Source organism: Eriocheir sinensis, chromosome 32 (assembly GCF_024679095.1).
Source record: "Eriocheir sinensis breed Jianghai 21 chromosome 32, ASM2467909v1, whole genome shotgun sequence".
In the NCBI taxonomy this organism is placed as follows: domain Eukaryota; kingdom Metazoa; phylum Arthropoda; class Malacostraca; order Decapoda; family Varunidae; genus Eriocheir; species Eriocheir sinensis.
The window spans coordinates 15,784,234-15,799,723 of NC_066540.1; the positions used below are offsets into that span (position 1 = coordinate 15,784,234).

Below are 15,490 nucleotides of genomic sequence, written 5' to 3' on the forward strand. Positions count from 1 at the left end.
AATGAACAAAGTGAAGTGGTATGAGAGGCTAATTAGTTTCCACACCCACACCAGCTCACCTGTCCACAGAGGCTTGGGCTTAATGATGGCAGGTGTGGGCATCCTTCCATCCCACGTGGGGAGGAACATGAGCAGGTTCATCATTTCGGCCTGTGTGGGGAAGGGGTGGGGATTAGGGCTGTATTTTAAGACACCATCGCTTCTCGCATCGACTATTTCTAAAGGTCAAAGAGAGGATCAATCGTGTCTTCATGAGTGTTTTTTAAGGTTCATGGCACAGAAGAAGGGTCAAACTACCACCAGGGTCATAAAACTACCCCTGGAAAGGCCTACAGGTCCTACGAAAGCCATGTCAAATATGTGAACTTGGGCGACGAAATGTTTTAAAATACGACCCTTAGCTTTTTTTTTTCTTCTCTTTGTAGATGTTAACATTTCCTCCGCTGTCCTTATCAAATCTGTTTTCTCACCACCGTCCCTAACTAAAGAAATCCCTCAAGTTATCTCCCCACACTATCCTGGCAAATTCCCATTCTTCTCCAGCTCTTTCCTAACCTAGTCCTTATCGTAAGAAATTAAAAAAGTATCAATCTGTGGACATTTTATTCCTCCCCTCTGAATCACCTCAAGCACCTTCAAACCTCCCTCAAAACATACAATTTAGTGCATGTAAATACAGTAGGTACGGCCGGCCCAGCATTTGAACCCAAACCCCCAAGACCGAGGTGGGTACATTAGAACTGAGCCAAAGTGGATAACACGGCATGAAGTCTCCATAGTCATTATTCGTGTCAGGGAACATTGCACCTCTACTGGTCCTGATTCCAAGCTCTCCTGGCAGCAATACTCTTTGATATTCTCCAGCGTGTGAGCTGCGGCGAAACTACTTCTTTATTTCCCCCACCACATAAAAACAAAAATATCCATTAACCCGGTAGCAGCGATGGGCCAAATTTGTGGCTTTACCATGTACCAGCGATGGTCCAAATTTTTCCCATGATATAAACCCCCCAAAAAATAGATGATGCATAAACTGATCACAAATGCGTCAATGTATATTATGAAATGGTTTGCGTGAGTGATGATTTTTTCTCCTTTTTCTCCTTTAAGAAACATGATCCCCGCAGCTATCGGGTTAATATACTTCCCAATCTTCAAATATCTAACCTCTTTCCCCAAATAATAAAAATAAATCATATCCCCAACTCTCCCCCTCTCCCCCTCCCCACCTTCTCCAGGAAAGCATCACGTTTGGTCATCTTCCGGACGGCGGTGAGCGTGTCCTGTACAATCCCCATGACGGGCCTGTTGCTCTGGGGCGTGACAACCATGCGCGGCGTCAGGTGAAGGTGCTCTATCTCGGCCCTCGTCCCCATGCTCTGAGGCACGTGTAGGTTCATCTCGTCCCCATCAAAGTCTGCGTTGTATGGTGAGGTGACAGACAGGTTCATGCGGAAAGTGGACCACGGCAGAACCTGGGGAGTGGGGAAGATGGGGATTAGCTGGGGAAGAAAAGGGTTTAGTGTGGGGATTTGAGGGGAAAAAAAGATAAATTGTAGGGGTATAAGGGATTGGAAATATGAAAACCTGGGGAATGGGGAAGATGGGGATTAGCTGGGGAAGAAAAGGGTTTGGTGTGGGGATATGAGGGGAAGAAAGAAAAAAATTATAGGTCTTGGGGATTGGAAAAATGAAAATAAAAGTTGGAAAAGCTGCAGAAGAAGAAGAATGGGGATTAGAAGATCTACTGGGGAAGTTGGACTATGGCAGAACCTGGGGAAGCTGGGGATTGATTGGGGATGAAAGGGGCTTGTGGGGATTTGAGGGGAAAAGAGTTGTAGATGTTGGGGATTAGAAGGCTTACTGGGGAAGGAGGACCACAGCAGCACTGGGGAATGGGGATTAGTTGGGGATGAAAGGGGTTTGTTGTGGGGATTTGAGGGGAGGAAAGAAATTGATTGTGATTGTTGTGGAACTGAGGGGATTGGAGGGATTATTGGGGAAAGTGAGCCACAACAGCACTGGGATTGGGGATTAGTTGGGGATGAAAGGGGTTTGTTGTGGGGATTTGAGGGGAGGTAAGAAATTGAAAGTGATTATTGGGGAACTGACGGGATTGGAAGGATTAATAGGGAAGGTGGGTCACAGCAGCATCAGGGGAATGGGGATTAGTTGGGGATTGATGGGGAAGAATGAAGGGGTGGTGCTGAGGAAAATAAGGTGTGGGGAATGGAAAGAAATGAGGGGAAAGAATTTGTGTGTGTGGGGAGGAAAGGGGATTTGAGTGGGGATTAGTCGTCAGTTTGTAATCCTTCCCCACCAAAAAGACTTATTCTCCTATCTGTTCCCCAGCCTTCCCCATTTTCTCCATCATTCCCCACAAAAAGTTATATATAGTTTCCCATCTCTTCCCCATCCTTCCCCATCTAAAAGCTCACATTTCCCCATCTTCCCCATCCTTACATGTTAAAAAGATGATCATATTTCCCCAACTCTTCCTCATCTCTTCCCCACATCCTTACATATTGAAAAGATATAGTAATATATTCCTATCTGTTCCCCAACCTTCCCCATTTCCCATCTCCTCCCCATCCTTTCCCATATAGACACTCATACTGTATATCCCCATCTCCCATCTCTCATCACTTCCCATCACTTAGGTCCATCTATTCCCATCACTATCCATTACTCCATCATTTCCCATCACTCCTCAGCACCTTCCCATCACTCCCCATCCATTCCCATTACTTTCTATTATTCCTCATATTTCCCATCACTCTCCAATCACTACCTATCATTTCCCATCACTCCTCAGCACTTTCCCATCACTCCCCATCCATTCCCATCACTTCCCATTACTTTCTATTATTCCTCAAATTTCCCATCACTTCCCATCATTTCCCATCACTCCTCAGCACTTTCCCATCCATTCCTATCACTCCCCATCCATTCCTATCACTCCCATTACTTTCTATTATTCCTCATATTTCCCATCACTCCCCATCACTTCCCAATCACTACCCAATCCCTTCCTATCACTCCCTATCATTTCCCATCGTTCTATCACTCCCCCATCATTCTATTACTCCCCATCACTCTCCATATCACTCCCCATCCTTATCATCACTTCCCATCACTCCCCATCACCCCCCATCCTTACCTTCACCTTGTGCCCCATCATGGACATCTTGTGAAGGGTCGGCTGCCTGTTGAAGATGATCAAATCCCCGTCCGTGATGTGTCGCTCCACCTGGGGAGGAGCAGGGAGGAGGGGAATGGTGAGGGACAGCTGTGATGGGCTCAGTTGGGGAATAAACTTAATAAACTCCCCAGAAAAGTAGCAGTATTATTATTATTAGTAGTAGTAGTAGTAGTAATAGTAGTAGCCTCTCTCTCTCCCCCCCCAAAAATAGACCCGCAAAAAAAATGAGGGCAATTTTCAAACTGTACTTAACCCTGTAGCAACGGGGATCATGTTTCTTAATGGTCCCTCCAAGCGAGAAAAATGAGAAAAAATCACCCCTCACACAAACCATTTAATCACCATATATCAAAGCATTTGTGATCAGATTATGTATCATCTATTTTTGGGGGTTTATATCATGGCACAAATTTGGCCCTTCGCTGCTACACGGTAAAGCCACAAACTTGGCCTGTCGCTGCCACCGGGTTAAAAGCTGCATCATAACTACGAAACTCTAAGCAGCTATACCAAATGTAGTGTCGGTGGTAGGGATGGGTAGGTGACATACAGTAACTGACGTCTCTTGGTAAAGGAGAGTTTCCTGTACACTGATAACCCCCTTCTATGTACTAACCTGTTTAGACCTGTTTACTACTACTTACGGCCACTCATCTAACTCTTTTTAGGAGCAGTGAGTGACAGACTTTTTTTTTCTTCATATTTGTTTCCTTTTTTTTATGCCCTTGAACTGACTCCTTTGACGTAAAAAGAGAGAGAGAGAGCAGCACCATTTGAAACTTGATATAATGAAGAAAATACAAACCACATATCTATCTTACACTATAAATAATTAACCTTATCTAAATTTTATCGTAAGAGTCATTTAATTAGGGTAAAATTGACGTTAATTAAGTCTCCTTGGGTACTGAGTGAAGATGTTTTTCATTTATACTCAAACTTCACCCTCCTAAGTCAACCCACCTTGTATCCGCACTGTAGATGAAGGTCAGAGGGCTTGGGGTGGTAGCGTAGGTCAATGCGTGCCCCATTGTCTCTCATGATGTACTTGGCGCCTGGGTACTGGCTGTTGCCTCGCCGAACCAGCTCCATCATCCTGTCGTGGCGTGGAGGTAAAGGGTGGGAGGGATAAGGGAGACAGGAGGGGCAGGGGTGGAGAGAGAAGGGTAAGGATGGAGAGAAGAGGAGAAGGAAGATGGATATGAAGGTGTGTGTAAGGGGGGGCAGGGGGAAGAGGGAGATAAAGAAAGGAAGAGGATAGGAAGGTGAGGGTGTGTGGGACAAAGAATATGGGAAGGGAGAGGAAGTGTGTGTGTGTGTGTGTGTGTTTTGAGGCGGAGGGAGATGGGGTTGTGTGGGAGGAAGAAGGGAGCGAGAGGAAGAAATTAGTGGAAGAAAGAATGGAAGAGGAGGAAAGAGAGAAAATAAAACATGTCACTTAAAAAAAAAAATGAACCTAGTCTAAGCTAATAATATTTCAGGTCAAACAAGGTCACACACACACACACACACACACACACACACACACACACACACACACACACACACACACTCACTTGGTCATATTAAACGGCGTCACAATCTCAGGGTACGTCAGATTCTGCGCTATGGACCTCGGAATCCCAACCTGATCAATCCTCAAGTTCGGGTCAGCTGTAATCACCGTTCGGGCAGAGAAATCCACTCGCTTCCCCATCAAGTTGCCTCTGATCCGCCCTTCCTTCCCCTTCAGCCTCGACTTGATGGCCTTGAGAGGTCGCCCGGATTTCTGCAGTGCTCTCGGTAGGCCGGGAATGTCATTGTCAATCAGGGTAGCGACGTGGAACTGTAAACTCTTGATGTTCTCCTGTATGATGTGTGCTGCAGCTCCTCCCTGCTCGTTGCGGATCAGCTCGTTGTTGGCTTTGATGATGTCGCCGAGTTTGTGGGTCAAGTCGTCCTGGTTACGCGCGGAGCCGTACATGACCACAGCAGGGCGGACCGGCAGCGGGGGAACGGGTAGGACTGTGAGAATCATCCAATCTGGCCTGGCGTATCTGGGGTCCATCCCGAGTAGATAGCACTCCTCATCTGTGGGGTGGTGATGATGGTGATGGTGGTGGTGATAGGATTTTGCTCAAATTATATATATTGCTACTACTTCTCATCTTGTTCTTACATTTTTCATTTCCTCCTCGTACCCTCCTTTTCTCCATTGTTACTCATCATTCTTTCACACACACACACACACACACACACACACACACACACACACTTTTTCTCCCCCTACATTCCCTCCCCTTACCCCCACACATCATACACTCCCTCCCCCTTACTAACACCCCTCCCCCTAACCCCAACCCCACACTCCTGTCCCCTACACCCCCTCCCATCCCCCTAGCCTCCACACCTGAGATATGCCGAAGGATCTCATGGACGCGCTCGGCGGATAGTGTCACTTTCCGCTCCTGGGTGTCTTCGTTAAGGTGCTTCCACTCGGCCACCAGTTCCAGCCCCACGCGTTTGATGTTCGGCTGGTACCTGTGTGTGTGTGGGAGGGGCGGCTGTTAGGTCAGGTACTGGGTCCAAGGGTTAGATGAGCCATACTTGCAACCACATATCTCAGGAACAGACCCTCCATTTAGCCCCTTTTTTTATTATTTCCTCATAATACACAATAATAAAAAGTCCACCAGTCCCAAATCGATAAATCTCATTGAAATAACATCTTCAGTAAACTTTTAGCCATTTTTTATTATATCCTCATAATACACCATTGATTTGACTCCTTCTCACATATACTCAAACAATAAAAAGTCCACCAGTCCCAAATCGCTAAATCTCATTGAAATAACATCTCCAGTATGCTTTGGTTTCCTTAGTACCTGTCTTGCGTTAAATAATGGGTCTGCTGTACTTGAAAGGGGAAGGGCATTGACTCAAGCCAGCTGGTAGTGTATTAAGAAACTTTTCCTGGTGTATAGATGAGATTAGAACCTTTGCTGGGGTAAGATGGAGTGCACTAATGCCAGACAGTGAGAAGGAGGATGTTTTGAAAGGCCTTTGTTCTACTACTACTACTACTACTACTACTACTACTACCACCACTACCACCACTAACCTTCCACAGCCGCCATGCCCACTACTCTTCTTGCCGCCACCCGCACCACTACCACCGCCACCCCCACCACTGTTCCGTTGGGGGTGGTGGGGGTCGTCCTGGTCGGGGTGGGGCAGGGCATTAGGGGGCAGCTCCACCTCGTCCCCCCCCTCACAGATCATACGCGGCTTGCACAGGTTGTAGACGTGATTGAGTCGCTTTCTCGGCTGTCCCTTTGACTTGGTGACGATTTCTCTTATTTTGGGATGTTGCTGTATAGTAGTAGTAGTAGTAGTAGTAGTAGTAGTAGTAGTAGTAGTAGTAGTAGTAGGAGGAGGAGGAGGAGGAGGAGGAGGAGAAATGGTGGTTGAAGAAGGGAATGGAAGAGAAGGGTAAAAAGTTTGGAGTTGAAGGTGATGAAAATGAAAGAGAAGGGAATTGGAGGAGGAGGAGGAGGACGAGGAGGACGAGGAATGGTGGTAGAAGAAGGGAATGGAAGAGAAGGGTAAAGAGTTTGGAGTTGAAGGTGATAAAAAATGAAAGAGAAGGGAATTGAAGGAGGAGGAGGAGGAGTGGTGGTGGTGGTGGTGGTAGAAGAAGGGAAAGGAAGAGAAGGGTAAAAAGTTTGGAGTTGAAGGTGATAAAAAATGAAAGAGAAGGGAATTGAAGGAGGAGGAAGAGGAGAGGTGGTGGGAGCGAATTAGAACAGGAAGGAGAGAAGAAAAGATGCAAAGAAATAGAAAATATGAAGGAGGAAGGGAAGGAGAGAAGGAAAGAGAGAAAAAAGTTAAGTTAGAACATTTTTGAAAGTTAATTTAATGCATCAATTGGGGAAAGTTTGAGTATTGCGAATAAGAGCAGGAAGGAGAGAAGAAAAGATGCAAAGAAATAGAAAATATGAAGGAGGAAGAGAAGGAGAGAAGGAAAGAGAGAAAAAAGTTAAGTTAGAACATTTTTGAAAGTTAATTTAATGCATCAATTGGGGAAAGTTTGAGTATTTGGAATAAAGGAACATTTTTGAAAGTTAATTTAATGCATCAATTGGGGAAAGTTTGAGTAATGCATCCTGTCCTCCTAGATGTGGCTGACCCTTAGAAAAAGTTGAAAGTCCATGACACATTCTGATTCAACCCGAAGTGATGTACTACTACAACTATTACTATTACCTAACTACTACAGTTACTACCATAACTATTTCTGCTACGACTCACCGCATTCATCTTCAGCTTGCTACAGTAGAAGCAGACACATCTCAACACCTTCATGGTCTTGGTCAGGAACCCGATGTGGAAGATGGGCTTGGCCAGATCCAGGTGCCCAAAATGCCCTGGACAATCAGCCATGTTACCTGAGGAGAGAGAGACAGGTGGAGAAAGGTGAAGAATTGAAAGGTGGAAGAAAAGACGAGAAGGATAGAGGGAGAGGTGTTGTAGGATGCGATACAGATGAGATGAAGGATGGCAGTTGAAGGGGAGAAAGAGAAGGAAAGGAAGGATGGTTTTTTGAGAGGAGGGATGGGGTGTTGAAAGGAAAGGAAGGAAAGAGAGGAAGGATTGTGGTTTAAGAGGAAAGAAAGTGAAAGAAAGGAAGGATGGTAGTTTGAGAGGAGGGAAGGAAAGAAAGGAAGGATGGGGTGTTGAAAGTAAAGGAAGGAAAGAGAGGAAGGATGGGGGTTTAAGAGGAAAGAAAGTGAAAGAAAGGAAGGATGGTAGTTTGAGAGGAGGGAAGGAAAGAAAGGAAGGATGGGGTGTTGAAAGTAAAAGAAGGAAAGAGAGGAAGGATTGGGGTTTAAGAGGAAAGAAAGTGAAAGAAAGGAAGGATGGATGTTTGAGAGGAGGGAAGGAAAGAAAGGAAGGATGGGGTGTTGAAAGTAAAAGAAGGAAAGAGAGGAAGGATGGGGGTTTAAGAGGAAAGGAAGTGAAGAAAGGATGGATGAGGGATTGAAAGTAAAGGAAGGAAAGAGAGGAAGGATGGGGGTTTAAGAGGAAAGAAAGTGAAAGAAAGGACGGATGAGGGATTGAAAGGAAGGAGGGAAAAAAATGAGAGAATGAGTTTGAGAGGAAAGGGATGAAGAAGGTGGAAATTTGAGAGGAAAGGGTAGAAGGAAGTAGGTAAGGAAGGAAGAAGGGTGGAGAGAAAAGAAAGGGAAGGGAAGAGAAGGAAAAGGAAAGGAAAGGAGAGGAAAGAAAGAATAAGCAAGGCATTATATATACCTCCTACTAATATGCTGCTGTTCCTCCTCCTCCTCCTCCTCCTCCTCCTAAATGCACTATACTACGGTACTTTTTAATAACTACTACTACTTAACCACTCCTACTCCTACTACTACTACTACTACCATATCCCCCTACCATCCCTATTGCTACCCCCATCCTCCTCACCACCACTTCCACTATCCACCAGCCAACCCCCCACTAACACCATCATTACCTGCGCAAGTAGTACAACGGGTGTGTCGGTCCAAGCAGCCTTGCCGAGGATCCATCAGTCCACCTAGCTTGGGGCGTCCATTCTCATAAATCTCGCTGTATTTGATCCCGCCCTCCGTCACGGACATCCGCCTCTGTGGGGGTGATGGGATTTGTAGGGGGTTGGGGTGTGAATGGGCTAGTGGGGAAGGAAGAAAATGGCAAAGGAAGAGGGTGAAGGTAGGGTGTGAATGAATAAAGGAGAAGGGAAGAAAAAAGAAAGGAAAGGAAAGAAAAAGGGGATGAAGGGAGGTTGTAGAGCAAAGAAGGGAGGGATTGGGGGTGGGGTGTGAATGCATATATGGGGAAGGGAAGGGGGGGATGGGAGGTTGTGGGGAGTGAATTGAGGGGTTGGGGGTGGACTGTGAATTTATAAATGAGGAACGGGAGGAAAGAAAGGAAAGGAAAGGAAAGGGAAGGGAAGGAAAAGAAAGAAAGGAAAGGGGAGTGATGGGAGTTGTAGAGCATTGAAAGGAAGGGGTTGATGAGGATGGGGTGAAAATACATTAATGGGGAAAGAAAGGAAAGGAAAGGAAAGGGAAGGAAGATTTTAGGGGGCAAAGGAAATGGTTGAAGGTGGGGTGTGAATGATAAAGAGGAAAGGAAAAGGTGAGGGGAGTGATGGGGCTTGTAGGGGAGGGGGAGGGAGAGGTTGAGGGTGAGGTGTAAATTCATAAATGGGGAAAGAAAAGGAGGTTGTAGGGAGTGAAGGGAAAGGATTGAAGGTGAGGTGTGAATGAATAAAAAGGGAAGGAAAAGGAGAGGGGAGTGATGGGGCTTGAAGGGGACGGGAAGGGAGAGGTTGAGGGGGAGGTGTAAATTCATAAATGGGGAAAGAAAAGGAGGTTGTAGGGAGTGAAGGGAAAGGATTGAAGGTGAGGAAAGGAAAGGGGATGCTGGGAAGTTTTAAAGGGGTGGAGGGTTGAGGGTGGGTTTGGGGTATATTAAAGGGGTGAAAGATGTGGTTTTGGGCATTTAAAAAGGAGTGAAAGATGTGGTTTTGAGGTATTTAAAAAGGGGTGAAAGATGTGGTTTTGTGGCATTTGAGAAGGGGTGAAAGATGTGGTTTTGTGGCATTTAAAAAGGGGTGACAGATGTAGTTTTGAGGCATTTAAATAAGGGTGAAAGATGTGGTTTTGAGGCATTTAAAAAGGGGTGAAAGATGTGGTTTTGAGGCATTTAAAAAGGGGCGAAAGATGTGGTTTTGGGTATTTAAAAAGGGGTGAAAGATGTAGTTTTGAGGCATTTAAATAAGGGTGAAAGATGTGGTTTTGAGGCATTTAAAAAGGGGTGACAGATGTAGTTTTGAGGCATTTAAATAAGGGTAAAAGATGTGGTTTTTGGGTATTTAAAAAGGGGTGAAAGATGTGGTTTTGAGGCATTTAAAAAGGGTCGAAAGATGTGGTTTTGGGTATTTAGAAAGGGGTGAAAGATGTGGTTTTGAGGCATTTAAAAAGGGTTGAAAGATGTGGTTTTGGGTATTTAAAAAGGGCGAAAGATGTGGTTTTGGGTATTTAAAAAGGGGCGAAAGATGTGGTTTTTAGGCATTTAAAAAGGGGTGAAAGATGTGGTTTTGAGGCATTTGAAAAGGGTGAAAGATGTGGTTTTGAGGCATTTAAAAAGGGGTGAAAGATGTGGTTTTGAGGCATTTAAAAAGGGGTGAAAGATGTGGTTTTATGGCATTTAAAAAGGGGTGAAAGATGTGGTTTTCAGGCATTTAAAAAGGGGTGAAAGATGTGGTTTTGAGGCATTTAAAAAGGGGTGACAGATGTAGTTTTGAGGCATTTAAATAAGGGTGAAAGATGTGGTTTTGGGTATTTAAAAAGGGGTGAAAGATGTGGTTTTGGGGCATTTAAAAAGGGGTGAAAGATGTGGTTTTGAGGCATTTGAAAAGGGGTGAAAGATGTGGTTTTGTGGCATTTAAAAAGGGGTGAAAGATGTGGTTTTGAGGCATTTAAAAAGGGGTGAAAGATGTGGTTTTAAGGCATTTGAAAAGGGGTGAAAGATATGGTTTTGAGACATTTAAAAAGGGGTGAAAGATGTGGTTTTGAAGCATTTAAAAAGGGTGAAAAATGTTGTTTTGAGGCATTTAAAAAGGGGTGAAAGATGTGGTTTTGAGGCATTTAAAAAGGGGTGAAAGATGTGGTTTTGAGGCATTTGAAAAGGGGTGAAAGATGTGGTTTTGAGACATTTAAAAAGGGGTGAAAAATGTTGTTTTGAAGCATTTAAAAAGGGGCGAAAGATGTGGTTTTGAGGCATTTAAAAAGGGTGAAAAATGTTGTTTTGAGTCATTTAAAAAGAGGTGAAAGATGTGTTTTGTGGCAGTTAAAAGGGTGAAAGATGTGGTTTTGAGGCATTTAAAAAGGGGATGAAAGATGTGGTTTTGAGGCATTTAAAAAGGGGGTGAAAGATGTGGTTTTGAGGCATTTAAAAAGGGGTGAAAGATGTGGTTGTGGAGCATTAAAAAAAAGGGTAAAAGATGTGGTTTTGGGGTATTTAAAAAGGGGTGAAAGATGTGGTTTTGAGGCATTTAAAAAGGGGTGAAAGATGTGGTTTTGAGGCATTTAAAAAGGGGTGAAAGATGTGGTTTTGAGGCATTTAAATAAGGGTGAAAGATGTGGTTTTGGATATTTAAAAAGGGGTGAAAGATGTTGTTTTGAGGCAATTAAAAAGGGTGAAAAATGTTGTTTTGAGGCATTTAAAAAGGGGTGAAAGATGTGGTTTTGAGGCATTTAAAAAGGGGTGAAAGATGTGGTTTTGAGGCATTTGAAAAGGGGTGAAAGATGTGGTTTTGAGACATTTAAAAAGGGGTGAAAGATGTGGTTTTGAGGCATTTAAAAAGGGTGAAAAATGTTGTTTTGGGGCATTTAAAAAGGGTGAAAAATGTGGTTTTGAGGCATTTAAAAAGGGGTGAAAGATGTGGTTTTGAGGCATTTAAAAGGGCTGAAAGATGTGGTTTTGAGACATTTAAAAAGGGGTGAAAGATGTGGTTTTGAGTCATTTAAAAAGGGGTGAAAGATGTGGTTTTGAGGCATTTAAAAGGGCTGAAAGATGTGGTTTGAGCCATTTAGAAAGGAGTGAAAGATGTGGTTTTGAGGCATTTAAAAAGGGGTGAAAGATGTGGTTTTGAGGCATTTAAAAAGGGGTGGAAGATGTGGTTTTGAGGCATTTAAAAAGGGGTGAAAGATGTGGTTTTGAGGCATTTAAAAAGGGGTGAAAGATGTGGTTTTGAGGCATTTAAAAAGGGGTGAAAGATGTGGTTTTGAGGCATTTAAAAAGGGGTGAAAGATGTGGTTTTGAGGCATTTAAAAAGGGGTGAAAGATGTGGTTTTGAGGCATTTAAAAGGGCTGAAAGATGTGGTTTTGACTTTTGAGTCATTTAGAAAGGAGTGAAAGATGTGGTTTTGAGGCATTTAAAAAGGGGTGAAAGATGTGGTTTTGAGGCATTTAAAAAGGGGTGAAAGATATGGTTTTGAGGCATTTAAAAAGGGGTGAAAGATGTGGTTTTGAGGCATTTTAAAAGGGGTGAAAGATATGGTTTTGAGGCATTTAAAAAGGGGTGAAAGATATGGTTTTGAGGCATTTAAAAAGGGGTGAAAGATATGGTTTTGAGGCATTTAAAAAGGGGTGAAAGATATGGTTTTGAGGCATTTAAAAAAGGGTGAGAGATGTGGTTTTGAGGCATTTAAAAAGGTGTGAAAGGTCTCTCTCTCTCTCTCTCTCTCTCTCTCTCTCTCTCTCTCTCTCTCTCTCTCTCTCTCTCTCTCTCTCTCTCTCTCTCTCTCTCTCTCTCTCTCTCTCTCTCTCTCTCTCTCTTTCTCTCTCTGTTGTTCTCTTTCATTCTCTTTCATTCTCTTTCATTCTTTTATTTTCTGTTGTTCTCTCATTCTTTTTTATTCTCTCTCTCTCTCTCTCTCTCTCTCTCTCTCTCTCTCTCTCTCTCTCTCTCTCTCTCTCTCTCTCTCTCTCTCTCTGTCTCTCGCTCTCTTCTTCTCTCCTCTTTCTCCTCTACTTTTGTTTCGTTATTTCTTTCTTTTCCTCTTCCTGTTTCTCTACTTTTCTTCCTTTCTTCTTATTTTGTCTCCCTTTCCTTTCTTCCTTTCTTCTTTCTCTTCCTCTACTTTTGTTTCGCGTTATTTCTGTCTTTTCCTCCTCGTGTTCCTCTTCCTATTTCTCTACTTTTCTTCCTTTCTTCTTATTTTTTTCTCCCTTTCCTTCCTTTATTTCCTTTCCTCTACTTTTGTTTCGTTATTTCTGTCTTTTCCTCCTCGCTTTCCTCTTCCTATTTATCTCCTTTTCTTTAGTCTATCTTATTTCTTTCTTCCTTTCTTTTCTTTCCCTATTTTATACTTTTCTTTATCTTGTTTCCTCCTTTTAATTTCCTTTCGTTTCCTCCTTCCTCCTTTCACATTGCTTTATTTTCTCTTCTTTTATCTTGTTTTCTTCTTTCCTTCTTTACCGTCTTTCTTTCAACCTCTATTTTATATTCTCATTTGTTTCTTCTTCCTTCGTTCCTTTCTTTTCCTCCTCCTCCTCCCTTCTTCTCCTCTTCCCTGATTATCTTTCCATCTTTTCTTCTGTTGATTTGTTTCTGTATTTCACTTATTTTTCTTATTCATGATTATCAGTTTTTTCTCCTTTTCCTTTTTTTTCCTTCCCTTTTATCTTCAACTTATGTTTTGGTTCCTCTTAGTTTTATTATTCTTTCTCCTTTCAGTTTAGTTACATCTGGAATTATTAATTATTATTATTATTATTATTATTTTTTTTTATATTACGTAAATCTCTCTCTCTCTCTCTCTCTCTCTCTCTCTCTCTCTCTCTCTCACACACACACACACACACACACACACACACACACACACACGTACGTCACACGCAATCTTGGCACACACTCACATTAGCGCACGTACACACACACACACACACACACACACACACACACACACACACGGTAATACCACCTCACACGCAAAAATCAACAAAAGTAAGTAAAATAATAACAATACTAATAAATGATAATAATAATAAATAATAATAATAATAATAATAATAATAATAATAATAATAATACCACCACCACCACTTCTCCTCCTCCTCCTCCTTCCTTCCTTTTTTCCCTTCCTTCACTCCTTCCCCTCGATCGCGCACTTTCGATGGGACGGAAGGAAGAGGGGAAGGAAGGAGAGAGGGAGAGAGAGAGAGTAACCAACCCACACACGCACACACACACTTGCGACATGCCAACTGGGCCACTAAGCGCTAGGACTTGGGTTTATATATATACGAGAGGCACTTAGTCAAACGAGTGTCTTCATTAGTAGTAGTAGTAGCAATAGTATAGTAGTAGTAGCAATAGTATAGTTGTCGTAATAGTAGTAGTAGTAGTAATAGCAGTAGCAGTAGTAGTTATAGGTGTTGTTGTACTCGTGATGGTAGTAGTTATAGCATGTAGTACGCGTTGTGTGTGTGTGTGTGTGTGTGTGTGTGTACGCGCGCGCACCGGTGGGGGGCATGCTGGGAAATATTAAACGATGTGTGTGGGATGATGACTGTTTGTGTATCTATGTACGTAAGTTTGTTTGCTTGTTTGTTTGATGGGGAAAATCAAACACTACTGGTAAATAGATATAATTAATTTTACCCCATTTTTTTCAAACTATCTTTAGATTCGTGGCCCATTCATCACGTTTACCTGTTGGCGCGAGGGCACACCTGAAGCCTCGCCGTGTTCACCTGTGGGGCCTCGGAGACGGAGGAAGGCATCGCGGCATGTCCAAACCTCCATCGTGACGTGTGTGTGTGTGTGTGTGTGTAATTCACCACGGCCTGATCGCGAGTTGGACTCGTAATCACCAGCAGGTAGGTACCCTCCCGACAGACCAAGTGCTCATTTAGTCGATCTCTGAGTACTGCCAGGACCTCACACACCACACACACCATTCCCCTTGCTCAAGGGGGGACAGTAACCACTCCTTGTCAACTGAAAAAATCCGGCTTGAGCGGGCTCGAACCGCCGCCTTGTCAGACCGTGAAGCCTGGCCGCGCAGCGCTCTACCAGTTGCGCCACGAAGGTTTGTGTGTGTGTGTGTGAGCGCGCGCGCAATTATGTGTGTGTAATTCACCACCACGGCCTGATCACGTGTTGGACTCGTAATCGCCAGCAGGTACCCTCCCGACATGAGCAAGTGCTCTTTATCGTCGATCTATTGGTACTGCCATGACCTCACACAGTACACACCCCATCCCTCTTGCTCAAGGGGGGACAGTAACCACTCCTAGTCAACAGAAAGAATCCGGCCTGAGCGGGCTCGAACCGCCGCCCTGTCAGACCGTGAAGCCTGGCAGCGCAGCGCTATAACCAGTTGCGCCACGGAGTGGTGTGTGTGTGTGTGTGTGTGTGTGTGTGTGTGTGTGTGTAATCAAGCCTGTAATTTTGGCAGACTTTTAGGGGGGGGGGGGATATCATAGGTTCATGGTGTGTGTGTGTGTGTGTGTGTGTGTGAGAGAGAGGGGGGGGGACGAGCATGCGCTGATGGGTGAATTAAAATATAAAAAAGCACTTTCAAGGGCATTTTGAGGCCAATATATGAAACATTGGTGGGGACTCTAGCCCCCCTAGTCCCCTCAAGAAATTATGGCCCTGGTAATGGTGTGTGTTACTATCACCATAATAATGGTGCTGCTACCACTACCTTCTGACTAAATAACCAACCGACTTTAAATGAAGATTGATAAACA

At 43.8% G+C, this 15,490-nt stretch overlaps 1 protein-coding gene across 1 annotated transcript; it reads right to left on the reverse strand.

Moving 5' to 3' along the window:
* Positions 1 to 59: 59 nt before the first annotated feature.
* Positions 60 to 8,923, reverse strand: LOC127006260 (DNA-directed RNA polymerase II subunit RPB1-like; the record flags this gene model as incomplete). Its single annotated transcript, XM_050875901.1, is given in 9 exon segments — positions 60 to 150; positions 1,230 to 1,475; positions 3,161 to 3,250; positions 4,166 to 4,298; positions 4,759 to 5,272; positions 5,592 to 5,722; positions 6,303 to 6,553; positions 7,493 to 7,629; positions 8,712 to 8,923. Coding segments are annotated over 9 exon segments (1,720 nt in total), but the record flags the coding sequence as incomplete, so codon positions are not given.
* Positions 8,924 to 15,490: the final 6,567 nt, after the last annotated feature.